The sequence below is a fragment of the Dromaius novaehollandiae genome, chromosome 3, assembly GCF_036370855.1.
Source record: "Dromaius novaehollandiae isolate bDroNov1 chromosome 3, bDroNov1.hap1, whole genome shotgun sequence".
Taxonomy (NCBI): domain Eukaryota; kingdom Metazoa; phylum Chordata; class Aves; order Casuariiformes; family Dromaiidae; genus Dromaius; species Dromaius novaehollandiae.
The window spans coordinates 128953033-128980536 of NC_088100.1; the positions used below are offsets into that span (position 1 = coordinate 128953033).

General features: G+C 40.7%; 1 protein-coding gene and 1 long non-coding RNA gene across 2 annotated transcripts in view; both read left to right on the forward strand.

The window, feature by feature from the left end:
* Positions 1-27504, forward strand: part of COMMD1 (copper metabolism domain containing 1) — an 81802-nt gene that overhangs the window by 22864 nt on the left and 31434 nt on the right. Inside the window, exon 2 of the mRNA XM_026110528.2 lies at positions 1120-1401. Within this exon, the coding sequence (XP_025966313.2) occupies positions 1120-1401 (282 nt within the window). The remainder of the gene's footprint in view (positions 1-1119; positions 1402-27504) is intronic.
* LOC135327975 (uncharacterized) lies at positions 10465-27455 on the forward strand. The gene is made up of 6 exons (XR_010388676.1): positions 10465-12068; positions 12205-12237; positions 14971-15297; positions 17728-17894; positions 21215-21314; positions 22952-27455. It is a non-coding gene; the product is annotated as an uncharacterized LOC135327975 (long non-coding RNA).

Sequence of the window (27504 nt, forward strand, 5' to 3'; positions counted from 1 at the left end):
GATTATCCCAGAAGACAGAGGGAAAAGTAACAGATCTCCTGGCTTTGGCAAGCTTATGAACTGTTAATGCTCAGCGTGCCTGTAAGTTCAGATAAGTAACACCCTGCGTTGCCGACGGGGAGTCTGAAGCACATGGTGTGTGCCTGGCCAAAACCCACACGGTGCCCTCATCTCTGCTAGTACTAGGCTTTGAGAGCGAGATTGTTATTTCTGTGAACGCTGTTTAGCTCTTGTAAGAACACCAGCTTCGATTTTGAGCAGCAGTTTTAAAGGGCACAGCTGTATTTTTGTCTTGGAAAGTGGTGAAGATACTGAACTAGCAGAAGAATTTCACACTGAAGAGCCTTGCGTCTTCTGGGTTTTGCACCAGTAGGGTATGGAGTACAGTAGCAGAAATATGATGTCAAGGAAAATTAAATTGATACAAATCCCCAGAATCCCAGTGTTATCTTCATTTCACTTTGTTGTTAAGGATCAGTTGCATCTGGTTTTAGTGAAAATGAAACAAAGCTGTCTACTTGAAAGTGCAATGGGGAAATTTAATCACAGATTCCTCTCTTCACGTTCTGCCTCCCTCCCCGCCATAGGCATATTTAAGGAACAATTGCCATTTAGGCAATGAAAATTTAAGGCTTAGTATCAATTTTGGAGACATGTGGAAGAGTGGATTTCTGTAAAAATAGGTTTTGAAAAGATCATTTCTATTGCAGCATGGGGAGGAGGAGTAAAGAGTAAGGGTAATGAGTAAACAGTAGTGCCTAGGGGCTCCTGGGAGAATGGGTTGGACAGAGACAGGGACAGGGAGAAGCTCCCTGGTGCTCCTGTGCGAGTGCTCCATACCTGGAGACACTCCTGGCTTCCTCTTCACCGTTCCCAAAATACTCCCCTCCAGCTGTCCCGGGGCAGCAGTCTAGGCAAAGTGATAGGTACATGCAAATGGAAGTTTAATGACAGTTGTTGGGTTATTTCCATAACCCAGATTTGTTTGCACTATCTGTTTAAAAACTGATATTTGTAAAACCCTAAAGGTACAACCTTTTGGTAGCGTGTTCGTGTTTGAGTGTTAAAGAATACTTTTGAGCAAGTTTTTTGTTTTTTCTCCTCCTATTTTTCTTCCAGTCAATTGCTTCGGCAGACATGGATTTGAATCAGCTGGAGGCTTTTCTCACTGCCCAAACGAAAAAACAAGGTGGCATCACATCAGATCAAGCTGCAGTCATTGCAAAGTTCTGGAAGAACCACCGAATAAAGATCCGAGAGAGCCTGATAAATCAAAGCCGGTGGGATAATGTCTTGAAAAACATGAACTGGAGAGTGGATTTGAAGTCACAGTCAAGACACATCGATCAGATAAATACCCCTGTTGCAATAGTTGAAATGGAACTGGGAAAAAATGGGCAGGTAAGCTTTGCTTTGTAAAATATGTAAATCTCATTTAGCTGGGTGTGTGCTGAAATGTTTTACCTATTGCTGAATTCACTGCATCCAAATCCAGTCAGTAGATTTGTCACCACTAGGCCCTTAATGTACTTAAACTTGTGTCCATCATTGGTCACAAAGATGCATTCTGTGGTGAATGCAGTTTTTGCTTGTATTATGTCTTCATATATGGATTGACAGCTCTCCTTATGTTAAGCTTGGCAAATCTGAGGGCACAGAAGTCAAACATACAGTCAGCCATTTTAGCTGTTATATTAAAATAATATTCCTATCCCATGTACTGCAACGTCAATTGGTCTTTTTCCTAATCAAATACTAGAATTAGATAGTAACTGCAGAATAGAAGCTGAAAAAGAATAAAGTTCAAAGACTATAAATGATCCACCATCCGTTTACGTTTTTAGGATAAAGCAAGGAAGGGCTTGTGTTTATTTTTTATGACAACTGTTTTCATGTTACAAGTAGATCTTTATTAGTGGTTGCATTATGCAGTCTGGTCTTACCTGCCTGAAAGAGAGGTATAGCACCGTCAGTGCTGAATACTGCATTTCTTTTTAACTTTTATAATTCATGTGAATATATAACTAAAGGCATGGCACCCTACTTTCAATTTTTTTTTCTTTTCTGGCACGGAAGAGTTTTCAGTTTGGGTTTTTGTGTACCAGTGTATCTCTGCAGTGACCAAGACAATAATGGTGTATGTTTTTAGGCTTTTTTTCTAGCCTTAAAAAGTGGAGTTTTGTGCCAAGTATCTTGAGACTGGAAATAGTTATATTCCATTAGTAACAAATGGGGAAAAAATTAAAGTTATTGTGAGTACATTAGAATGAGTACATTAGTGAGCAAATGGAAAAAATACCCATGTTCATTTAAAAAAAAAAAAAAAAAGTCCTGAAATCACAAAACCATTGTTGTTTTTCAGAAGGCAGTCATGTAGTCAGTGACTCTTGTTTTGAAATTGTTTTTTCCCCAGTAATGGATTATTACGGCAACATCAATCAGCAAGTACATTTATAGTTCTTCCTCCCTGTACAGAGAGAGGAGGAGAATGTGAGCATGAAGGAAGAACAGAGATTTCTGAGGCATTTTCATTTCTCTTAACAAAGAACCCCGCAATAAAACCAGAAGTAATTATTTTAGCAATGCAATTTCATGTCTCCAACATACCAAAGAAAGTGGTTGTGTAAATATATTTGTCTGAACTACTATTAGACATAATTTTTACTTCCGTTGCTGGGGACAGTGCAGTGAGCTGTAGTCTGGCGTTCAGTACAGGTAAGGGTGTTAGAAATTGGTAATCAAAGAGGTAATCATAGCATAATTAGGACTGTCACCACTCCACTCAAAATTTGTGTTTGTTTTAAGGAGCTGTTGTTTCATATGGTGTTTAGCTTAGAGTTAAAATAGAAGAGCTTTCAGTGGAGGCTGCACACGTGTGATGGGCTGAGGCAGGAGAGCCCGGGCACCAAAATGGCAGCGAGCGGGCTGCCAAGAGGGTTCATCTGGCCCTTGGGACATTCGCCGTGTGTACCTGGGGGCTTCCTGCAAAGACAGGAGCAGAGACCACCAACTGAGGGTCGAATGCAGTGTTCTTGCTTGCCGGATTCAGCCCGCAAACCCGAAACTCTTCATCTTGTTTTGTAGACTTCATGTATTTTTACTTGATTGCTATCACAGTTACATCTCTTCTAAATGTCAAGTTTTTGTAGCACGTCGAAAATACATATGCTGGTACCTTTCTGAAACTTAGCAGAGAGAACATGTTTCCTAAAAGGTAAAAACTGTCAGTCATGGGTTGGATTTGACAGACAGTGAAGGTCTCCTCCAGGATTTGTAGAAAAGAGCTTGCTGATGATTCAGGAGTAAATTATTCAGAACAGACTGTTTTCATTTGGGCACTTGATAACAGGGGAGTATACAAGTGCACCGATGTGTAATGAATTGACATTAATATTTCATTTGTTTCAACAGAAGCAAAGAAAAGCTCTGTAGAAAGTGCATCTTTTCCAGAATTTAAAGTCACTCTGATTCTTCACAGTGTCTCTCTCTGGACTGGATTTAGAAAGTGTCCATTCATTCTGTTTTGATAAATAACCTTCATTGCTTTCTATATTTCCCATCTTTAAAATTCAATCAGTCAGTTGCCTTAAAGCAAAAGAAATGTATATGTAAGACCTAATATGGCTAGAAATGGGGAAGTTTACGTGACTTTCTTTAGTTTCAGTGGACCAAGCTTACCTGAAGCATGTCAAATGTTACTAGTGTTTCCTGACGGAATAGAGATGTTTCTGGTTTTGAGAAACTTCATTGCAACTTGTATGAATTAATTCTTATTATCCTTGGGATTACTGTTAATAGAAGAAAAATGAATCCTTTCCTCTAAGCACCATTAGAAACATTTTCAGTGAGAAACATTCACAAATACTAGTGCTGCAAACTTTGGGAAGTTTGATTCTGGTTCTGTAACTTGCAGTTTGACCCCTTCTTCTTCAGTGAAGATTTTACAATGATATTTAAAGTTCCCTGTACGGTGGTGATGGAGCCTTTATACATTCTGGCTGAGGGCAGATGAACACACTGGCCATGAAGTACTCTGCTTTGGTTTTCTTTAACCATCTGACTGAAAAATATCCTACAGTCATTGCACTTGAGCCTGTGTTTTCCTTCATCTGTTAACAATTTTCAGTACTTCTCCCTGCCAACCCATTCTTTCCTCTTGAACATCCCATCTCATTTTTGCATGACAGTCTTACTCTTCTGTATCTCTGTGCCTTGCTGAGTTCCTCTTAAAATGTCTATAGCTCCCAGCCTCTTCTCTACATCCTTTTAGCTTTGTTTGCCCTCTCTGGGCATTTCTGTAAAGCTCTTTGGCATGAAATTTCAACCAGGTGCAAATCTGTTGGGCGGGAAGTGAAGTGAGCTGGAGAGCTGCCCTTCTCATGCCCTTCCTGCCCCACGAGGATAATGTTGCTCCACATGGAGCAACGGTCATTCTGTCCAAGACCCACAGTCTTAGATTATCTGCACATTTCCATTGCCGCCTTTCCAATCACAGATTTATAGCTGGCCGTGTTGTTAATAGAGAATGAATATATTAGTTTAGCACTGTGGCTTGGTATGAGGATAAACTGGTTTTACGGTGCTTGTCTTGTTCTTTTCCTTATGAGATGTTCCCCTCCCTCAGGGCTTCTGTTTCCCTCTAGTATTCAAATCTGATTTGCTACCAGTCTTCCTTTTTTGGGGGGTGAACATGTAATTGGAAATCAAAGGCAAGATAATTTAAGTAGAAATATTTTACTTAAGAGTTGGCACTCATCATGTATACCTGTCACTTAGTCCCTCCAGCTAACCAGAAGAGGCATTGAAGCAGACTACTTGTATGATAAATGTTGGTGCTGCTCTGCTGACGCTTCTCTGACAGCCTTACTCTATACAGAGAACATGCATGTTGCAGGTGCTGTCTGTTTTTCTCTTAATGAATAGAGATACAAAAGTTAAGGTAGTGCCGAAAACTGCTTGCACGGTGGAGCACCAAGGTGCTGTCCCCAGCACGTAGTACAAACCTCAGTGCCATATTTTCGTAGAGAATAGTCTTGATGAGTGTGAGGACTCCAGAAATATATATTTTTGAAGTGGTTACAGCTTTTGCTTTCTTTCATTTGTGAGCCTTCAAGGGCACTCTGAAAGAAAGATTTTACTTTCTTGGGTGGTATGTATTTTTGAAGTTTAATACCTGAGACTGATGAAATGTTATAGATTAGCTTGATTATTTGCCCTTGGTTTATATGCTTGAAGATATTTATGGAGTGGATGTTTTCACATGCATTTCTTTTCAATGTTTGAATTACTGGTAATCCAGGTGACAAACAGCACTTTTAATGGAGTTTTGTAGGAAGTAAAGCATGTCTTGCGAGCAGAGTATTTTCTGCCCTTATTTAATATTAAGTGTGGGATTCCACTGCAAGATTCTTCCCAGGAAGACTTGAGGAAATCGCATCAGCGTTATGGATTAGAGTAGTCTCAGTAGTCCATCTCAAAAGCAAACTTGGGGATATGCAAAAACTTTCTTTCCCCAGAAAACGTTGCATATCTCTTTTGTTTCCTAATCACCATGGGTATAGATCTTCATATGGAACAAACTTCTTTTTTTTTAAGAACAGACAAGCAACTAACAGATTTCTGAGAAATTAAAAATCTAATATTTGCTAGTTCTACCTGTATTTTGATCATTGCTTTAAACTCTTGACAGTGAGAGAAATATTTTCTGACGAAAAGACGTACTAGATGGAGTCATCCTTTGCCAATGCAAGAACTTACAGAAACTGGAAAAGTTGAACTGTCAGCTCGGAATTTACCTTAGGTTATTGCATCCCCTCTCTGCCAATGGCTGGATCCAGATCCTGATAATTCAGAGAAAATCAGGTGGGGAAAGAATTCATAAAAAGCATAGATAATAGTGTACTGTATGAGGGAGGTAAAATGCTATAAGAATTTTGGACGTCACAGGTTATGCTCAATCAACTTTTTGGTTGTATGACTATGAAGATTTAATTCACTTGCTGTTTTGGGAAAGAATGAAACAGGTCCCACAGTAAACTTTTGAGAGACCAAGCACCATTCTGACGTGTCAACTTTGTGTATTCTGCACAAATTTAGTTCAAAATTTGTATTAACTGTGCTATAAACAAATGATAAGCCAAATTCACAAATAGTAAAATTGAACATGCTTTCACAGTGTAATAAAAATCTTAGGATTTAGCTTCTGCAAATCCCCTTACTTTGCTAGGATTACAGGCTGAATACCGTTGAGGATCTGTTGGTGTTTTGCATATTTTTATAACCACAGGTCTGTGAAAGACAGCTGGATTCCATCGGTTGCGGTTATTTCCAGCAAAAGCTTTCACTGCTGAAGAAGGATCCGATCAGGAAAATGTCATGAGCAAATTCAGGCTATAGGAAGGAGGGATTGTGTCTGTGCTCGCTTCTGCCTCTGGAAGTGAGGTATAAACACTGAAGGTCAGATTGCTTCATAGCTATTGCTGAAAATAACTTCAGACAATGGAGTTGCAGTCCTTTTTATGTAGGATGTATTCTGAAAAGACAGATCTCCTTTTGTAGAATATCAGTATGGGCATCAGAGATGCTTGCTGAGATTAAAAAGCAGTTCTGGGTACCCCAATTGCAAAATAAGGGTGACTTGGCCTGCAAAGAGGAAGGAAGAACAATGGCAAAGCGTTTCTCCTTTTGAGCCTTAATCTGTTTTAAGGTCTGTAGTTATTAACATTATAGGAACTATTGTTCCTGTCAAAAATTGGAAAGTACAGTCATTTAGAACCTATATCGATCAACTTAACTGCAAGAAGCTTAATAGTTCATGTGGTTAAAAATATAAAGCTCAGTAAGTAGAAGTTAGTGAAAAAATCATCTTAGTGTCCAAGATGAATGTAATCACTTGAGCTTTTGTTCACCTTGAAAATTTGTGTCTTAGTGGGAACAGTTACATAACAGGGTACAGTGAAAAGCAAATAAAAACCATAAAGGGCAATAGATCACTCAGTACAGAGAAAACTAGAACACAGTTGATTTAACTCAGTTATTTCTTTAATACTCTATACTGTACTCTTTGTAGTCCTTTGCTTTGTCAGTTCAATTTTTGTCACCACCTCCTGAAAGCAAAGTTAAGTTTGAACCAAATCAGAATCTTATTTTTTGTGGTTGTTGAGTTTTTTGAGTGTGGTATGCTGAAGATTTAAAAGTACTAAATTGGGATGTTGGTTAAATAACTGTCCAACTTGAACTGTCACATTTGCACTTTATATATTTGACTATATTTTGTTGAATACCTCACCTGATTATCCTAGACAAAGGAAGGAATGTTCCTAAAGCTGTTCCTAAATCCTACTGTAGTAACTCTTACTATGATGCAATTAGTTGTACTAAGTTTCCATCCTTGTTTACTTGCTCAGTGTGTGTATGCACAGTCATACACACACGTGCACTCCTACATATATGCATTCTTTGTCAGCTATTTTTACTGTGCAACTGGATCTCTTCAAGCAGTTGCATAGAATGATTTAAGTGAGACACAAATATTTTGATGGTTACAGAGCTGAGGGTACTGCAGTGAGAATTCAGGATTAATTGAAGGTGTGCTGTATGAAGGTAGCATGTTGCCTATTTACTGCCTTACAACTGCCTAAATGCAGATTCGCTCTCTGAAATCTGTGTTGTTTTTACCCTTCTCAGAAGCTGTATTGAAGTCTTGTATGTACATTCAAGTGAGAGGCAAAGAGCCTTGCACACATTAAGAGAGGGAACTCGCACACATTAAGAGAGGGAACTTGCCATCCACTACGTATCTTGTGCGATCAACAAACATTTTGCAATCTATCCTTCTTGTGCAGTTGATAAAGTGTTGCATAGTTTTGATGAAACACTCTCCAAAATGATCTCTTGCAGCCTTGGAATACAACTAAAGTAAGTATGAGAAGGGGGGCAGTTGGGTTCAACAGACCTGGCTGTTGAAAACTGTCTTCAGCGAATTCGTTTCACCACGTGACTACAACTTTTCCTGGAACCTGTGCTGCACATTTCCAACCTGGCTGGAAGGACCTGTTTTTCCTTCTCTTCCTTCTCCTCCCCCTGCCTGCTCACTGCTTTTCCTGGAAGGCCTTCCCCTGTTTCTGCCGGATACGTTGGCCCTGGAGTTGGTTGATGCTCCTTTGGCACCGTACCCTGAGCTAGCGCCCCTTGGTTCTTGTTCTACCTCCTGTGCTGAAAGCATTTCTGCAGTTTTGCAACATTTTCTTTGCTAGGATGGTCCTGCAGCGCTGGCACGGAGGTCTTGAAGATTCAGCTAGACGAAGCCCTGGCTAACCTGATCTCATGTTGATGATAGTCCTGCCCTGAGCAGGAGGTTGGCCTAGAGACTTCTAGACATCTCTGCCAACTCACTTTTCCATGAGTCTGTGATCTCAGAGATAACGTAACTACAAAGTTGAGTAAAGTCATAGCAGTCAGACATATGGCCAGGGTCTCTGCCACGACAGACCCAAGCGTTTGCTCCACAAACTTTCAGGTGAAATGGATGGTTCGATGCTCTTTGTTTAATCTAGTCACCATATGCATTTTGGTTCCTTTTCTACTCATGGAGCTTTGTACAGAAGTTTGAGCCAGCAAACGTTTCGGTTGCTTTTGTACTTTATGCTTCAGTTCAATCTCAGTGCTTCAACTTCAGGAAATCTTGAATTCAGCGTCAGCAGTCTGAGAGGCACATTTGGGATCTGTGGCAGGGAATATTGGGGGGGGGGGGCAAAAAATTCAGGGCGTTTAAAGAAAACGTTTCAGATGTTGAAAGAGTGAGTCTGGAAACAGGACATGGGTGATGAGGTTCAAAACCGGCACAGCTCTGGCTCTGTTTTCTAATACGAAGGGTTCCCATGTAACTAATGAGCTTAAAGGATGGTTATGAGTTTCTTCCCATATTTCCTCATTGTTTTGCACTACTTGGGCAATTCAGAGCCCGTAAATTGCATAACCTTCTGCCCCATCACCCAGTCAGTTGTTTGGTTTGAGGCAGGTTGGCAGAGCAGTTCATGTGCGAACCTAGCACTGTTGCTGTCCTGTAAGTAATCACAGACGATTCCACAATACACCAGATTTCCTTCCCCTTCCTCTCCCCTGCCCCCCAAGAAATGGATTGCAGAAGTGCAAATTAATACGTTGCATTTGCACAAAATGCCACATGCAGGCTGGCACCATTTGGCTGCATGTAACATGACCCTGCTCTTAAAAGAGGCTCTTGCGTGCTTCAGTCCTGCCTCGGGGAAGCAGCCTGGTCTGGGCCACTGCCCGAGTTTAAAGCAGCAGTTCTGCATTCCCTGCATTTACCAACCAGCTAGAAACTTAACCTTGCGGCAGCTAAACAGGGCTTTAATTGCCATGAAACCTAGTTTAAAGCTTGGAAGGGTGGTGCTTCTGCATATGACGTGGAAGGAACTTGGAGATGTGTAGAAGATGAGATAAAAGTGAAATGGAAGAAATGGACTTAAAAATACCAGGACTCACTATTATTCTTGCAGCTAATACCAAGCCTGGGGCAGTAGGTACAGGGAACCACACTTAGTCTGATGCGACTGCCTCCTGGCTTACTCAAAAACAACTTTACTGTGCAAAGATTGCGTGTGTTGAGAGCAGTGTTCCCAAGTGTTGAACTCCAGCTGGTGTGGTGCCTCCCAGACATAACTATAGCGGAGTTAGCGGTCACGTTTGGCACTGACCTTCTGAAAAATAAGCAACCTGCAGTTTCAGTGTGAAAGTCAGTGTGTGCTGTTTTGTAAGGTAATGTATCTGTTGAAGGTGAAGGTGGTTGAAGGATGAAAAATTGTAATCTTGCCTTTTTTTTTCCCCTTAGTCAAAGCCAGAAGTTCTTCTTGATACTAAAAAAAGGGGGGCAAAAAAAAAGCACTTTCTTTGCTGGATAGCCTGTATACAGCAAACCAAAGGGATTTGTTTCTTTTCATCTTAGTTTTTGATCTGCCGGCCATCTCCATTCTTCAGAGCGCTTGGATATCAGTATTAACAAGGATTCATTCTTAGAAAACTCAGCAAAAAAGGACTTGTTATGAACATAAGTGCCCACTACGCTGGCTGACAAAGCATCTTGTTTTTACAGGCCTGGCCTGGCCAAGTACATTCAAAATTGTTTTTTTGCCAGCTGGCCAGCCTTCCCACTCTTGACAATGTGCCACGCTGCCACTGAAAAGCTCTTTGGAGATCCTTCCAGGTTTGTCGTGGTCTCTCTTGAGAGCCATGAATATTAGCATTCAGGGATGTAAATAACGACAGGTTCTTACTTAATTTGTTTTAATTAGGAAGAGCAGCTGCAGGTATCAGAAAATACAAAATTGGAAAGCTGCCGCATAATTGGAGAGAAATCCAGGTAACCTGTGCCCTTCTCTGCTGCTTAATCATTTGGATTCTCTTTATTCTGTGTTACATATATATTCTTTATAACACCTGGACTCCAGCTTTGGCTCTGCAAGAGTTGATCCAAAAAAAGAGTACGTACCCAGTAATGAACCAAACTCACTGCTGGCTGTACAATTAGACTTGTGTTTCTCTACGTGTTTGGGGCTTTTTTTGAGGGGAAAAGTGAGCCTGTGCCATTTGTTTTGAGCAGCTTGTATGTTATCTGCCAGCAGCTTTGTTTTTTTTCATATTTATTCACAAATTGAGTTCCCATGTGGTGAGGAGTTCTATTAATAAATTGGGCAGCAGAAGGCACAAGCAACAGGAGGATGCAATTTGTAGGCAGTTCTCTCAGTAAAATCTTTATCGAGAAGATAGTTATCATCTAATTTTTAGCAAGCTTTGGCTTTCTGTCCTTCTAGTCATTTCCTTGTATAGTCATACATCTCATCCTAGCTAAAAATGAAAAAGATAATGTTAGTCTTACTTCTCTTCTTATCTTTACCTTGAAAAAAAAAAAAAAAAGGCTGTACAAAACCTCTAACTGAAGGATTTCAATTATAGCTGCTGGAACTTGTTAGTGTGCAAAACCATCCCTGGCAATCAGTAACTGCACGTTAATGCTGAGGCATTAGGAGTTCCTCGAACAGAACCGTAGTTAATCAGCACATGAAATGCTTCGAATACTAGTGCTACGTCTGTGGAAAAGCAAACTCTCCCGTTCTGCGCCTCTTGTTACTGCTATCAGTTTATAATACTAGCAATGATACCTGGACACATCTAGATGCCAGCAAAACATTTTGGGAGCGGTTTATGCCCATTCTCAGGGGAGTGAATTAAGACTGTAGGAAGCCAGATTCTTCTTGCAGATACCCGCTTCCACACTGTACGGGTCGGGCTTTCGGCAGATGACTGGTGGCATTTTGCACTGAAGAAGCTCAAACCTTTCATCTGCCTCCACACGTTCACTTGCCTCATTTATTACTGGCATTGCCTTACAAATGAACCTTGGTATTCTGGTCTTTGCTTCATCGTGCAAAAAGCATTGGCCAAAAGGAAGGCAGTAAATAGAACTGTTGCTAGAACTGTTGCTGAAAATAACATGTGAATCTTGGAAGTTTTAGGTTACTTCTTTTTTTCTTCTTTTTCCTGCAGCACCATTGACTTAAAGAGTTCCTGACCTCTGCTACCTGTTCTCACTGTTCTGCTCCTCCATTAGTTATGCATTTATGGAGTTGGGAGTGAAATGGATGAGTTAATCCATCTCAAATTAAAACTTTTTTGTTCCCTCCCCATCCCCTCCTCCTTCCCCCCTGCCCCCCAAATTATTTTTAATCTGGATCAATTTGTTGAGAGAACAGGGTGAGGGCAGAATTGAGCAAAGAAATTGAGAACTCTTCTGTGCTCATTTAAACCTGCATGTTTAAAACATCACTCATTTAGTGTTCTCATAAAACTGAGAAGGAAAGCAACTTTCCCTCTGCACTAAGGGTAACCTTTCAGAAGTGCCAGCAGTTCTTCAAAGAAAGCAGCTGTCTCATAGAGGATGGGGGACATGGCTGATGGATGAGTTCAGTATTGCAGACTTAATCTGAAGAAGTGTGGAAGAGGTGGCTGATTCAGAAGTGATCCCAAATGGATCTCAAAATTGAAATCTGGTAAGATTACAAAAACAGTGGAATCTTGGTATTTTCAGTAGCTGGTTTAGTATACTTTGTTTTTAGAATATTTCTCAGCTATGACAGTCATTAAATACAATTAAAACACTTGTCCTATTATTTTCCCCCATGCTAGGCAGGAAGTGTGGCAAACTGAATCACAGATTTGGTGAGTAGTCTGGAGCAATACTGGAAATATGACAACAAGGAGTAGAACTGAATGGCATGTGAGTCCTGGCTTAGTCGCAGCTTTAACAAATAGTGTTTATTCCAGTGTTATTTCTTATGGTTACAAGAAGTTGATTGCTGTCAACAGTTTTATCAAAATAGCTTTCACGTTTTCCTTGCATAACTCTATTTCATTTTTCATCTTTTTGCTTGTTTTGAAAATACTCCTGAGGCAGTGTGGTGAAGCACAAGATTCTCTGCATTTCTCTGAAAGATGATGTTTGGGAGAAGGACGTCGGGCATGCTTTTGGTTAAGATGTTGTCCTACCTACAGCCTTAAAAGTTTAGGAAATGAGTGCTTTGAATGTAATTCCAAGAACAAGTCCTCTTCGTTTAGAAAGAGATTTTTATTTTAATTTACACAAGATACAAAACAACGCTTTGATTTAAAAACCTAAGTTCTAATTTTGCATAGACCTTGCCGTAGCTTTTTTTGTCCTCCTTCCAAATTGTCAGTTGCAAGACTCCACAAAGATAATCAGCCATGCAAATTTTCGATATATATTTAGTTCAACTTGCTGATGTATATTCATTAATATGTTAATAAGAAAAGTAAAGCATAATCTAAATTGCATTTGCTTAATTTGGTTAATAAATGCTTGAAATGTAGTTCTACTTTGAAAAGTAACCATAAAAATGATGCATTTTTTTTCCTCTTAAGTCAAAAGGAGGGTGTAAAACCTCTTGTTTTAGGGATAAAAGTAAGGTTCTGGCGCTTTTTACGTTGACACCGCACAACCAGTGGACCGATGTGCTAAATTCTAGTCTTCCATGTACACACGGTCAAATTCCTAATGATTTAATTATAATAAACTGCATTGACAGAAAACTAATGGAGATTATGGCAGTGTAATTTGAGCTGCCACACCATCGTAGGTGGAGTTTGATAGGTATAAGATGGAAAGAACAAAGTTTCCTTGTGTGCAAGTGTGGTTGAGCTCCACCTGTGCAAAGCAATGACATTCTGTCCCTGTACTTAGTTTGCACTGGCCGAACCAAATGAGATACGGCCAAATTACTGCTGGCATTAGAAGAAGTTCTCTGACAGCTTCTGAACCTTGATTGTCTATGCAGGGCTGTTAAAATAATTATTTTTAAACCCGTGAAGTGATACTTGAATGCCTACGGGCAATAAACTTTGTCAATTGATTCCATTTCCATTGAATCACTCTCAAAAGTGGTGTTGTGCTTTAAGTACTATTAAAAAAATTTCATTCCATTTAACCTGTAAATACGCCATAGGACTTGAGAAAATTAGTTTGATAATGGCTTTTTTAGAATTCAGCCTGTAGGGCAGCATCTTAAAAGAACTCAACATTGAGGAGAGTCTCTAATGTATCAAGTTACACTAGTCCGACTTATTTGGTCTGAAGTAATGAGGCATGACAGATCATGAGTGCAGTGCATCATGTTCAGAACCAATAACCCCTTTCAGAAAATTACATTTCTGCTCTAAGCAGTCATTTTGAATTATCTGCAGCTAATTTTAAACTGCCTGCTTTTATGGAAATGGAGCACTTATATTTCCCAATAAATATCATCATGATACTTAGAGACTGGTATAAAGTACGACTGCTTGGGAAAGAGCTCAAGTCTGATCAAACTTAATTAGGCTGAAACCTGTTTCTGCCTACAAATATCTTGATTATACAATGAGAACAAACACAACACTTGACAGAATTGGCTTTTGTGCTGCTGCTGTTGTGGGGACTTGAAAAAGAGCTGTTGATTCACATGCTGTCTCCCTTACCAAGGGGTAGGCACAGGCAACAGCATCTTCTTTTATCGTCTCTCTCCTCTTTCCCCTCTAAAGGCAAAGATACTGTTTGAATCCAGTAGACTTCCGTGTGTACTAAAATATGGGGTTTTTTTCATTGCCGTTGCTGTCAGATGGAGTTTCGATTGCTTTTGGTTCAATTCATCTGAGCAGATGAACTCTATGTGCATCTCAGCTAGGCACCCTGGGTTCACTGCGGAGTCCGTGTGAGAGACAGGCTGTCTGAGGGTGTGATAGATCTGGGTTTGTTTAGGTGTCTGCACTGGACTATGCCCTAAAAACCATGTCCATTCCCATGGACTCTAAAGGAAAGCGAGTGCTACTAGCTCAGCTAGTAACACTCAAGTTAGGTGACAAATCTCACCCTTGTCTGAACTGCATGCTAAGTCATGGCATAACCACTCTCCTCACAGGAATAGTATGGATAAAACCTTGTTGCTTTTTTCAGTTCAGGAGGAGAGATGAGGCCAGCTTTTTCAGCCTTCATTTTCTAGGGAGTGAGAACAGAACAGAAAGGCAGCTTCTCCATTTATAGTGGGGAAAGTACTTGAGTGAATGTCATTAGATTCTGTCAGCCAAAGAAATGCTGGCTGCTGGGTGACAAGAGACCTGTATTTGGATTAAATTGAAACTCTCTGAGTAAAGCTAATGCAAGATATAAATGAAAGGATATAGAAAGCCTCTTTAAAATGTGTCTCTCTTTTCTAAGCCATATTAAGCAAGCATTAAGTTTGCAGAGCGTAAGTACTTACAAGTTTAAACATGCCAAATGCAATGTGTGACAGTTGTGGTGCTGATAAGCGATGATCCACGAGCATAGAAATGTATTAATTGTGTGAATATTATATGTGACTTAGCCACTTCGGGTCATAACACTTTTCTCTGTATTGAATCAAGCTTAGCGGAGGCTAGGGAAGAATAAACAGAAGAAAGACAATACCCCTAGCTAAGGACAAGGATTTGAAAGACAAAGGACAAACCGATCTCTTTCAAGGACCTTAAGCTCCTGCCCCTGTGAAAAAAGGGAAGCTTGTTTTTCCAGATACAGAACTTGGAGATCAAAAAGACTCACTAACCTCTGAAGGAGACTGTTCCTCAAAGCTGCTGCAGGAGAGCTTAGCCGAGGTACTTTGTGGGATTGGACTGTGCCTGCCAAGTCCCGGCAGCCTTGGCGGTTGTCTAGGAGATGTTCACGTACCAGGATCCTCCTGCAGAAGCCACCTGGTAAGAAAATTGCATGTAGTTATTCTTCATATTTTATTCTAAAGCAGATACTTCTGCTCTGAACAAATAGTACTTTATTTCAAAGGGAGTTTTGGACGTTGCTTCTCCTCAGTCATTGCTTTTAGAAAGAGCACTTCTACAATTACAGGTCTAAGCTGAACTTTCTGAGGTTGCTACCTGAGGGACGGCAACCCAGACTAGGTGGAGAGCAGGAGAATTGCACCACTCCATCCTAATAGCTGAAGGGAAGGGTACTTGGAGGAAGATACAGAGGCACTATGCTGTGCCCCAGACCTGGGATGCCACCTTGTTCCTGCCCCTTCGTGTGCATTTCTTGCAACCCTGCGTGTGCAGGACAACGTGCAGAGCTCTGCAAGCTCTCCTAGTGCCCAGGGTGGATTTCAACTTGTAGATTTTTCTCAGGGCAGCGAGCAGGGCCCCAGGCCAGAGGACTGAGTGTTGCAGGCACTTTTACACTCAGACTGGGTGGGAGAAATGGGCTTTCAGCCAGGAGCTTGGATGTGACTTCTAAGGCCGCTGTGCTCACGGTGAGCCTGGCTAGTGGTCTCTCTTCCAAAGAAGTGGAAGTCCTTTCAGACAACCCTCTCTCCCCCATCCATGTGGAGGACGGGGCTTTCTCCTTCAGACTGGGAGTTGTCACTACGGCTCTTTCTGTGTTGTCTCACCAGCTTCCCTATTTGGCATTCACTGCTTTAGCGTGATTCCTGTGCGCACACTTTTTTTTTTTTTTTTTTTTTTTTTTGCACCCTTTGCTTGGCTCTGATCATGTTTGTTTTCTCTCCAGCACAGTCTCTGTTTCATTCCATGCCCAGAATAAAAGGGGCTTGTTGAAAGCGTGCTACTAAGTAGCTTGTCTTCTTCATTCATTCTCTATTAGTTATTTGACATCCTTTCCAATGTGCTTTGCGTACAAAATCATGAATTGGCTTACTTTAAAAATGTTTATTATTATGGAGGCTTCTATGCAAACTGTGTTATTGTCATAAAAAATTCATGCATTAATAATCAGTTATGATAATACTATAATTGCTATTTCAAAGTTACAATCTGAGGAGAGAAAATCTCAAGTTTCCACTGATTTTGGTGGCCAGTTTGAAAACCCCTCAGCCTGAGTTTCCGGAGGGCTTGGCCTTGGCAGTATAGCCAGAGTACGTTTCTGACTGCACCCTTGCCACTGTGACGGATGGACATCAGTCCCTCGGTGAGTCAGGCCCCAGTTGTCTCGGACCAGTGTTAAGAAAACAGGGAACACACAGCGAGTGACCACCTGGAAAAATATTGTTGGAGTGACTTGCCCACTGTTTCATGGGCTTTACTGCAAAGGCGCAACCCAGTTCTCCAGGGTGTCATCGAGCTGCTTTAGCCATGAGATCCTTCTCTGTCTTCCTGCAGTTCCCCATCCGCTTCACTCTGCATCTTCCAGCTTCTGCAATGAATGAGTCTGGGCAGCCCCGCGGACCACAGCCGGCTTCACTATGCAGCCCCAATTCATAGCTGGGCACTGAGTGCAGCAGTGTTCGGTGGAAAAAAAAATGGCTTTGGATCTTGTAACTGCAGACTGAGATGCAATGCTTATGCAAAAGGGCATAAGGTTATTTAAGGTTGCCTGGCAACCACAGTTCTGGCGTTTTCTGCATTTTGAGAGTTTTGCTTTGTAGTGCGTATGTTGTTTAACTGTACTTCTTGAGTATAGTTTTTAAGAATTGGCGTGCAGGAAATCTTGGCTTGGACCTCCTATATGTACACAAGAACATTAACCTGTGGGCAAATAAGTTTACTTAATGGTCACATGCAAATAAGGTCAGAACACTCATGATATTCATAAACCACTGCAGAAAATGTTAGTGGGATTCTTTCAGCCAAAAAAAATTTGAGATGGACCAGTCGAGTGTGTTGGAGCAGAATATTAATACTTCCCTGTCCAAAATCTGGGAAATGGCTTTTTAGTGCTTCTCTTTTCTTTCCCAGTTGTCAGTGCCCTAAATCAAATGCTGCCTCTTGTTTGAAGTGGTTTGTCTAGAGACTTAGCCTCAGTGTATGTTTATATATGCATGCGTGTGTATACACATATACATACATATATATTTATATAAAATATCAAGCCTCATTCCTTTCTTACAGTCTTCCTTTTTCACATTTGGAATTGCTAAGCAATAATATTTTTATAAATAGCAGAATGTAATCATAGAGTATATTGTCTAGTCAGTAAGATGAATCCGTGGTTTAATTAAGGGAGTAGGTGATCATGCAGAAAAAAATTAAATTGTACTAGTGTATAGCATACACTAGCATGCACCCATGCTTTTTGAAACCCATGGGATATATGAGGCTGCCCAAATACGACTCAACTGTACACATGAAAGGTGCTGCCACTTTTTTCTTGGCTAAAATGACTAAATGTTTTGCCAGGCTGGAAAACTGGACAGCAAACAAATTATAAAACAATTAGTGTTGCACTGTGTTTGCCCAGTGGAGGACCTGTCATCTTTGACAGGAGGAAAAGGTCACATTATTTGGAACATCTGTAGAAGATAGTTCAACGTGTGGCAAGCTAACATGCACGACTTGCTTTTCAGGTACTCCTCTGCTTTGCTGAATATAATACTTTGCTCAAAGAAGATTGCCTGGTTGTCAGTTATGATGGATTTGCTGCTAACTAGCGGACAAGGGTCAGTCTGGGAGTGGGAGGCTCCGTTGCCTCGTGACAGCCCAAACCCGAGGCCCAGAGGGCATGCTTGGGCTCTGGCAGGTCCTGAGGGACACCTCACCTCCCAGCAGTGACTACGTACTCCTTGCTATTTTTGCTTCGCCTCGTTTCTCTCTTGCCTTGCTCTTCCGGCTCTGCTTTTATTTCTTCTGTTTCCCATCTTCTCCCTTCTGCTGCTGCACCCTCAGTCTACTGATCACCCTGTTCCTCACTCTCAAACTCTGTTCTTTCTGCTTCTTTTTTTAGTTTCAGCAGAGCTACCTTGTTTTTTCCTTATTGGAGTTCTGCATCGCAAGAGGGGCATGAACTGTCCAAGCCAAAGCTCCTCATGTCCCACATAAAACAACAGAGTTCATCATGCAGAAGCTTTAAATTTGCATGATGTCTCCAGGTGCTGTGTACTTGGTCTCACTCTTGTACTGAAACCAGTGCTATGTTATGGAAACAGTGAATTCTTCTTATTCTGTGGCAAAGATTATTTTCCTAGGGAGCTGGAATAGATTAAATTGTCTTCTCTTCTAAGCGGTGTATGACATCTTCACTTGAACCTGTAGATGAAACTACTAGTCTGTAGTTTTTGTTGTGAGGATTCAGTGGAGTGGACTGCAATGTCAAAGCAGAGCTTTAAAAACGAGCGTGGAACATATAGGAATTACTTGGAATATAGGAATATATAGGAATTAATGTATTCTAAATAATAAGGTTTATTTGGTAGGTTTGTGTAGCTGAGCTGTATGATTTTGTTCATAATGATAGTTATTCTGAGAAGCAGCTTTGCTAGTTGCGGTTCGCATGAAGAGAACACAGGCTTGCTGCCCTGGAGATTTTATTAGCAATAGCGCTGGGGATGAGCAGAGCACAGCTTAAAGGTAAGTGTCTTTGCATTATACTGTAGTTGCCCTGAAGGTATGCAGAACGCTCTCAATGAGAATTGTACGTCTCACCGTACAAATGATACTATGCTCTAATCCTCCAGCACGTGGCTGTAAAGTGCATGAGGCACTGTTCTTTCTGATGTTTTTTCCCTTTGGACGAGTGGATCATGTGGCAATCTCAGCTACAAACAGAATGCCATTAAGGGGTTTAATAGATTTACCAAGAGAATCGATTGTGCATGGGTTGGATAAAGTCTTCAGATGTCTCATTAAATATCAACGAACCAGAGGCTCATAATGTGTGTGGGTTTTTAGTTTTTTTTTTTTTCCCTCTACTACTTCATCTGTCATCTGTTTGTAGCCTATACAAAAGTCTTCCTCTTTTGCTCTTTTTAGTTGGACTTAATTGAAGATAAATTCTGGGTACTGAAGATCAACATACATGAACAAATGAGTCCATTTATATAGAGGAGACTAGCCTCTGCATGTTGCCTACTGAAATAGATTTATTTTTTCCAGTGGCAAACATAATTCAACAGTGCAGGCATTGTTAATGCAAACGGCCTGCTTAGCGTCCTGTTGACACTTAATAATATTTTTGACTGAGGCAAGGGTTGGATCAGCCAAACAGATGGGACATAATTTTCTGTGCTGAAATCAAATACATTTAGATCTCTTGTGCATTAAATTATGAAGATACATTTTGCCTATAGTCTCTCCCATGTACAAACACACTTTATCTTTCAGGCTTGCTATTTAGATTCGCTATAGCCAGTACTAATTGGAGACAAACCAAGGAGAAAGCAGTGAGTCAGCTGTTGAGAAAAAGACTTGGCCTTTTTGGGTGAAAGTGCTCTACCTATACAATCTGTATTTCCGAATAGGCAGGAGGACTTTGCAGTGTGCTTTCAGGGAGGATGTATGTGATAGCATAATAATCTAAACAGAAGAGGTATGTTGTATCAACAAAAAAGTTGCCTTCATGCACACTAAGTGCTACGCTATGTTGTTAGCAGATTTCCGTGTTCATGGGACAAAAAAGTTATGTTTTACAAAGCTAACAGAGTATCTCTATGCCCCAATAAATTTTGAATATATTTTGTTCTATATACAGTTTTCTATTTGTATACAAATCTGGCTATAACAAGCCATTCTGCCTTTTCCTGCGCTTCCTTTTGTCTTGCCTTCCTTCTTTCTTCTGAATTTTTCACTCTGATGTGAAAACATGTCATTATGATGTGTTGAGTACTCCCGTAACTCACTGCCTCGCAAGCATACACGCCTGTTGACGCACAGACATTATCTTTTTTGGAAACTTGTGCTCTAACAATCAGTAGCCAGGTCCTGACAAGGCCGTACCCCTGCCAGCTCTGAGCACGGGCAGCCGCTCGGGTAGGTGTCCCAGGAGCAAAGTATCAGTTACTGGCGTTGAGGCGAATTTTCGGTGTAGAGCAAGCCCCAGAGAGACTCGAGGAGCATTTCTTTTGAGATTCCTGCAAGACTAGAAATCCGGTTATTTCCAGAGAAATCCAGTAACTTGTGTTAATACCAATGCTTGATTTATTTTTAATTGTATAAGGCATATTAGAAATGCAACGTGCTGGTAATAACTTATGGAACGTAGGTCCTGGTGTAGGTATAGAAACAACTGCTTGCATGTTAATACTATGTTAGGCATGTAGATAGGGGGAATGTGGCTCTGTCATTTGCTAACTCATAATAGAGATTGCTGTTTATGTAAGTATTTGCCGTAACAGCTCTTCCCTGTCAAAAGTTTTCCCTTTCTTTTAGTTTGCCCCCCTCCTCGTAGGAGTGCTGGGAAACTGCAATTCTTTACTTCCTGCTAGATGAGGAAGAGAGGGATGGTTTAGTGCCATATGTCATGCTTATGACCTACCAGCCCTATTTCTAACCTTACAAACATACTGTTGTGTCGTATATTTGTAAATTTTCAAAGGTTTAGTTCTCCTCAAGCATCCTTCATTTTTCCTGTTGTGGATGGGCTTAAGCTGTGTGGGATACTGCTTTCTAGTTAATGCTTAGTTAAGGGAATGTTTAAAAAAGTGGGGGGGAGTACATACCATTTTTAAAGTAGCAGATTGCTTACTTAATATTAGTGTAAGCAGCATCACCACGGATTTGTTTCATCCCCATGGATGCTGAACACCACCATCATCACCATTAGGTTTCATGAGCGTTAAAGGAAAGAACTATCTCCCCCCCTCCCAAGTTGCAAGGTCGCTTCTCTTGTAGTAAATAATATCCAGAATATTTACCGTTGTGCCCTTCCCTTCCCTTTCTTTTTCTGCCCAAGGAAATCAGAATCTAAAGCAGAGCCGCAGAGCCTGACTTGTCTGAAACGCCTCCGGATTTCTGGATTGCTGTCGCTGTCATTGCAGCAGCATTGCAGTCAGGTACCATGGTGATCTTAAACACTGTCACACTGCCTGCATGTACTTGTCAAATAATTTTTAGGAGTGTTTTACTGCTTTGATTCCAAAGTGATTAAACAACAGACCTACTTAATTCCCACTACAAAGTCACGCTGTTTACTTCAGAAGAAATTCATTTTTAATGACTTGCTTAGCGCTCTGTGCTTATCATTGCCTTACTACCTTGTACTGCTTTAGCTTCAGGAGAACAACTTCTGACAGGCATAGGAATCTGCCTGTATAAAACAATTACTCACTGAAGTATGAATGGACCCCCACTTTTAGGAATTTGTATCAAACACATATTGAAAAGATGCTTTCAAAGCAGAAGTACAAAATAGCGTGATGATGTCCTAACTTCGCTAGCTTATAATTTGATCAGGAAGCAATACTTGCTGGTCTGGCTCTGAAATCTTAAACAGAATTTTTCTTCAAAAAAAAAAAATCCACTGATCCATGAACGGATGTCAAGGCCTTGGCCACAGGCGGGAGAGCATAACTAACTCCTAAATGTGTTTAAACGTTGCTGTTGGTAGCAGGGGATTTCGTAATTTTTCTTACTTGCATTGCGAAGGCTCCTGTGATTCAAGAATAATTACAGGTATAGGTATGGTAATATCCTACCTCTTACAGGATAGGAGAGTGTAGTTAGTAATGTGCTTTAGCTGATGTTATCCTTGAAAAAATTGCCACATTGATTAATACTGAAGTTATGCATCATGGATGAGCTGGTCTAACAAATCGTGACGACTAAAAGAGAGAGAGTTTAGTCTCCTTCCATCTTCTCTGCTTCTTCTTTCTCCCAGAAAGTTACTCACTTTTTTGACTGGGTTGATTTTCTGCCAGGTTAGTGAGCAGAAGCAGCGCACAGAAGACTCCAGTGATTGCCAGAGCTGGCACAGGGGAAATAACCACCTGTGCTAGGATTTGGAGGCTGGAGGAAGGGGAGATGGTTGGTTTTCTTTGGTGGCTTTTCTGGGGTGGGGGAGAAGAGCTCTGTTTTGGCAGCAGTGAGCTCTCAGATCCATTTGGCTGCCTTGTCTTAACTCAAGGAGGCTATGCCAGAAACTTGCTCTAAGTGATATGGTGCTATACTCTTGCCCTAAACAATAGTGTTTACAAGCTAGCTATGGCAGCTGTGATTCAGCAGGTACGCAGTTCTGAATGGTTCATCCTCTCTCTAAACCAGCAGGTCTGTAATTACTAGTTCTTCCTGACTTGAAGCGTACTTTGTTTTCAACAATCAAAACAAGCTAAGAATTTATTTTGGGGGCTATTAAGCTTGCTAAAATCAAGGAACAAGTTAACGAGAACTTTAACTGCCTACGTGTATCGTAATTCTTGTTTTTCTGTTTCGTGGGTCACATAAGGACCAAGTGGTAAGATGTGCTGAAAAGTAACTTACTGCATACCAGCAAGTTTAAAAAAAAACCCTAAAATCTGTTGAGTGGGATAGCTTTCTCCTGGGAGAACTATAAGAATATAAACATTGAAACACAGAAAATCATGTTCTGCTATATCTAAATAACTTGTCATGTTGGCTGGACAAAGGCCAATTTTCAGTATCTAAAATAAAATGGATTCTTAATTGATTTTTTTTTAATTGCTTTTAATCTCAGGATCTTTAAAAAGAAAGACACAGCCATGTTGCCAAGGGTTTTAAGAAGATAATTCTACTGGATTCCAACAGAAAGGACCCTATTTCCATGTGGATGTATGAGGAGCTTAGGAGAGTGAAGCTAAGTCATATTAGCAATAATTAGATTTAGAATTTATAGTGATTAAAAGAATAAAGAAAAGAAGATCAGCTGCCAGAGAGATAGGTAAGTGACTGAATATAGGGTCACGTGACATGTACAGTATACCATCATCTAAAACACTGTTTCACCAGTGAAAATCTACTAAGAATTCATGCAAGTAGCTGTACGATTCTGCTGTTCCTTTATCCCGTGTGTTTATTAGAGTTACAGTGTGTAGCTTTGTAGGCTTTTCCCAGAACTGATGGCACAAATTACACTACTCCCGTGGGAGAAAGAGATGTAGAATTTGGCCCCTGGTTCTTTTCGTTTCTATGCATACACTGAAGTTACAGTGTACTAAATATGATATAAAAGATCCAGCATTTCAAATTAAAAATGATGAAGTAGATGCTGAACTAATAGAGAAATAGCCTCCTCCTGTAAAGCAGTGTTTAGATGGCAGCAGCCCTGCTGAGTCATTGCTCTGGTGGAGCTCTGCCAGCTTAATGCCAGCTTAATGCCTAACTGGGGTCAAATGTCCTGGGGCAAAGCCCTGGCCCTTTCTGTTTGTTCACCTAAAGCTCTGTCTCTAAGGCTGCCCTTTGCTGTGTAAAAGAAATAGAGATAGATGAGGCCCTAACTGAGAAATTCAGGGTCTGTTTTATTGATAGCTCGTACTTCATTGAGGACGTAACTGAAATTTGGCAGTATCTCAGTCATGCAGAGATGTGATTGTCTTGCAGCAACAACTTTGAAAACGCCGCGTGGATTTGTTTGCATTCATGAGGACTTTGGTGCTGACTTTTCTGTGCCGTGCTCATCTTAAGGTAGTCTGTACATTGGGGGCCTGTTTCCTTGCTACCAAGGACTTGATCTGAAAGTGTAATTGAGTTCTGAAATGACCAAAATGATTACGTGTTGCAGGTTTTACCTCACTCCTACCCATGGAACAGACCGTAGAAACAGGCTCAGAAATAGGATATAATGCCGAGTGAGCAAAGACCTTCCAACACAAGCTTCTTTTTTGAGGGGGTTTGATTTCCTTCATATCTGTGTTCTTGGCAAACTTGCAGTGTTTCCTGGGGATCGTTTCCTTCTGAAGGCAGATCAGGAATGTTGTTGTGGAGCAGTTGGTTAACTACTGCACAAGCAGCATATTAGGCCATACCTAAATCTTAAGAAATAATAGTGTACAGAGTGACACCGGTACAGAGAAGCTCGTGGCGATGAGAATTGTGTTTAAAGTGCTGGAAAACACAGAGCTCAAATAATAGTAACAAAGCCTTTTACGCCTGGACTATGCTGTTGCAAATGCAAAAGCTAAGTCTACAGATGCTGTATAGTGAAATAAGTGAAAATGCTTGGGCTTGGGGTTTTTCTTCTTGTCATTTGTTTTTCTTTTCTTCTTTCTTTCTTTTTTTTTTCCCCCAAGCAGCTCAAGGACAGGATTTGTTTTCAAAGTACAGTGAGAGAACTGCAGTGAAATTTCCAGCAGACACTGTTCTCACTCTTGTCCTAATGCACAGTAGTACTTTGTTCTTCTTCAGCTTGGCTGGAACTGCATCAGTCTCGATTTGAAAGTAGTGTTTTTTCCTCTACGTTATGGATCCTGACAGACAGACTTTTCAGCTATTCTTAGGGTCTAGTCATAAGGATAGCGGAAGTTCATAGAGCTTTTATGTTCCCACCAGGCTATCTTTATATCTAAGGTGTCATAGATAACCTTGGGAAAGATCTTTTTTCCTTTTTTTGTTAGATACAAATCTAACATTGCCTGATGGACCAGTTGAATTAAAACAGCGAAGAAACCAACCAAAAAAGGTAATTCAAGCAACTGCCTCCAAGAAGTGTGACAGCAGGGAAGATTCATTCCCTACCTAATCTTTGGCAACCAAAATTGCTGCTAAATTGCCTATTTTGTGAGTCTGGTCCGTGTAGGTTCCTTGTGTAGTCAGTGGTGGGAGAGGCCTTTCCAGGGAATGATTCAGAGTTGATTCAGAGGGCAAATTTAGCCTAAGACTTACCCTCCTCCTGGAGGCAGCTTAGCTGCTTGGAGCGGGTGTGAATGCTCCTCAGTGTGGTTTATTCTACAAATATTTGTGAAAGATTGTTGGTTGTTTGGCTAGCATCTCAAAAAGCCATCTCCCAAGTTCAACTGAGTCAGTAAAGAGACCTTTTTTTGATCCTAGTATGAATGTTTACTCTCTGTCCTTGGCGTAGACAGCAATTTGTCATCTTTTCCTTTTCCCAGGCTGTGTTCCCCCCAGCACACACACGTTCGTGTCTTCACTGGCAGCATTTTCCTGCATCTTTTCAGTAGGTCACACCATAAAAACTTCTTGTTTTCAATGGTAAAAAGGGGGTTGACAGGAAGGACAGGCTATGAAAGGAGTTTCCAGTGAGGTATTTCTTTGTCTCGTGTTATCTTGCTGACACTGTAATAGCAGTGCCTGTAACATCATCCTTAAGTAAAAGCTGAGAGTTTGCTGGTTGTTACCCTCCGGTGCAGGAGTGTCCTGTTTTTTTCCTGTTTGAAGCTGTATTAGTTTCTCTCTTACTCGTTGACTTTAAAACCAGATTTTTAAAGCAAGATGACGATTCAAGACAAGTGCGATTTTGTGATTAAGATGACATGTCTGTGAAAGGTTTGGCGTTGTCATGGAAATAAGGGAGAAATGCATTTTTTGTTTATGAAAAAGAAGAGCAGGCTGAAGAATTTTTTCACTCGAGATGTTCTAAATGAAACAAAACCTTCAAGTACAGATTGTCTAAGTATCACCAACGAAAGAATTTCTATGCAACTCTTGAGTGATTTTCTAAGCTTGCAGTTAAAGATGTGAATGTCTTTGCACAGACAATTAAACCTCTTCAGTTTTGTTTTTATTTTTTTTACTTGAGACTGTTCTACTGCCTTCATTAATCTTTAAGTGTATCTTTCTGTTAAAATATAGAATAATGAAATTCAAGTTAATGTAGTATCAGTATTTTAAGAGTAAGTATGTTTTATAGTAAATAGGATTTAGCATAGGCTTACTAAAATTACTTGAACTTTTCATTTTCCAAAATGTTGTGTAACTGTGGCGCATCATGTTGCTAACTACATGGTGTGGAGGGCAGGATGGACTTCGTCAGCAGAGCACGGATTCATGGCTGTGAAGATAGCCAGAATTAAATCCCAATTTCTTATATCTTTTGGTTGGAAGGTGTCCAAGTATACTAAAAGCAAGCATTTATTCAACTTTCAAAAATTATTTACCCTGGTAAAATTAATTCCTTCCTGTCTGGGCAGGAAGTGGCCAGCGCCGTCTATAAAGCTTTCCCCTTGGAGACAAATCTGAAGGACTGCTTACTGACCTCTCCATTTCTCAATCTTTCAGCTTTCCATAGCTTGTTTTGTCTCTTTTTGTCTGTGTATCCAGCCCATTCCTTGGGTGACGGAATTTTACCACAGGGAACAGCCCTGCTAATGTTCAAGATTTGGAAACCTCTTTTAAAAGTCAATACAAACGAACGTGTAGGTCAAAAAGAAGAAAATCTTAGTCAGGGTTTTATTAGAACTGTATCCCTTGGCAGTACAGAAATGTATTTTTGTAGTAATAGTAAACCAGACAAGATGTGTTGTGCACTTCTGCTTCTTAGGAGATTTGTATATGCAAAACATATATCTTTGAAATGATGTATCTGTTAATTCATTAGTAAGGGAAAAACTTGCTGGATTTCAGTGCTGGACTTTCAGGTTAAGGAGCTGTTCAGCCAAATCCTGTATCGCAAAGGATGGGACTTGAAAAAGTCTCTTCAGATTCTCACGTTTCGGTGTCATCCGCCACACTGGAAAAATTGCTAGCACAAAAGTTGCGATGAATGGGAAGCTGCAGGTTGAACTGAGGCGGTTTTGATTACCAAGCTCAGAGTTTCTACCTTTTCTAGGTTTAGGAGTAGCAGTGAGCAGGATCTCTTGGTGAGAGAGATCCTTAGGATTTCCACTGACAGGAAAGCCTGGATTCACCTTCTGCTCCCAATTGCCAAATCAGCCTTTTACCAAGGTGCTCAGAGAGAAGCTGTAGTGTTGAACTTAACTTTGCCTTCCAAAAATCCACCAAATCCGTGTTGTTATGTTATATGTCTATTTGCATGACCAAAAGATGGTAGTGGAAGACAGGGGCTGCCCAGAGCTGATTAGCAGAGTCCTGTAAGGATAAGCAGAGCAGCTCCTTTGCCCTGGCATCGGCACAGAAGAGAATTACTGTTTGCTAATGGGAAGTCGTTTTCTAAAGCTCCATTTTTGTTTCTCTTTTTCCCAGCATGCAGAAAGCTTTGTCTTTGTAGGGTCTCTGGAGAATGATTGAGAAGTAAGGTTAAATTCTTTCAGGACAAGTTCATTGTATCTGACCTGGGTGGGGTGGGGGGGGTCCTTTTGTGCTTATCTCTATTTT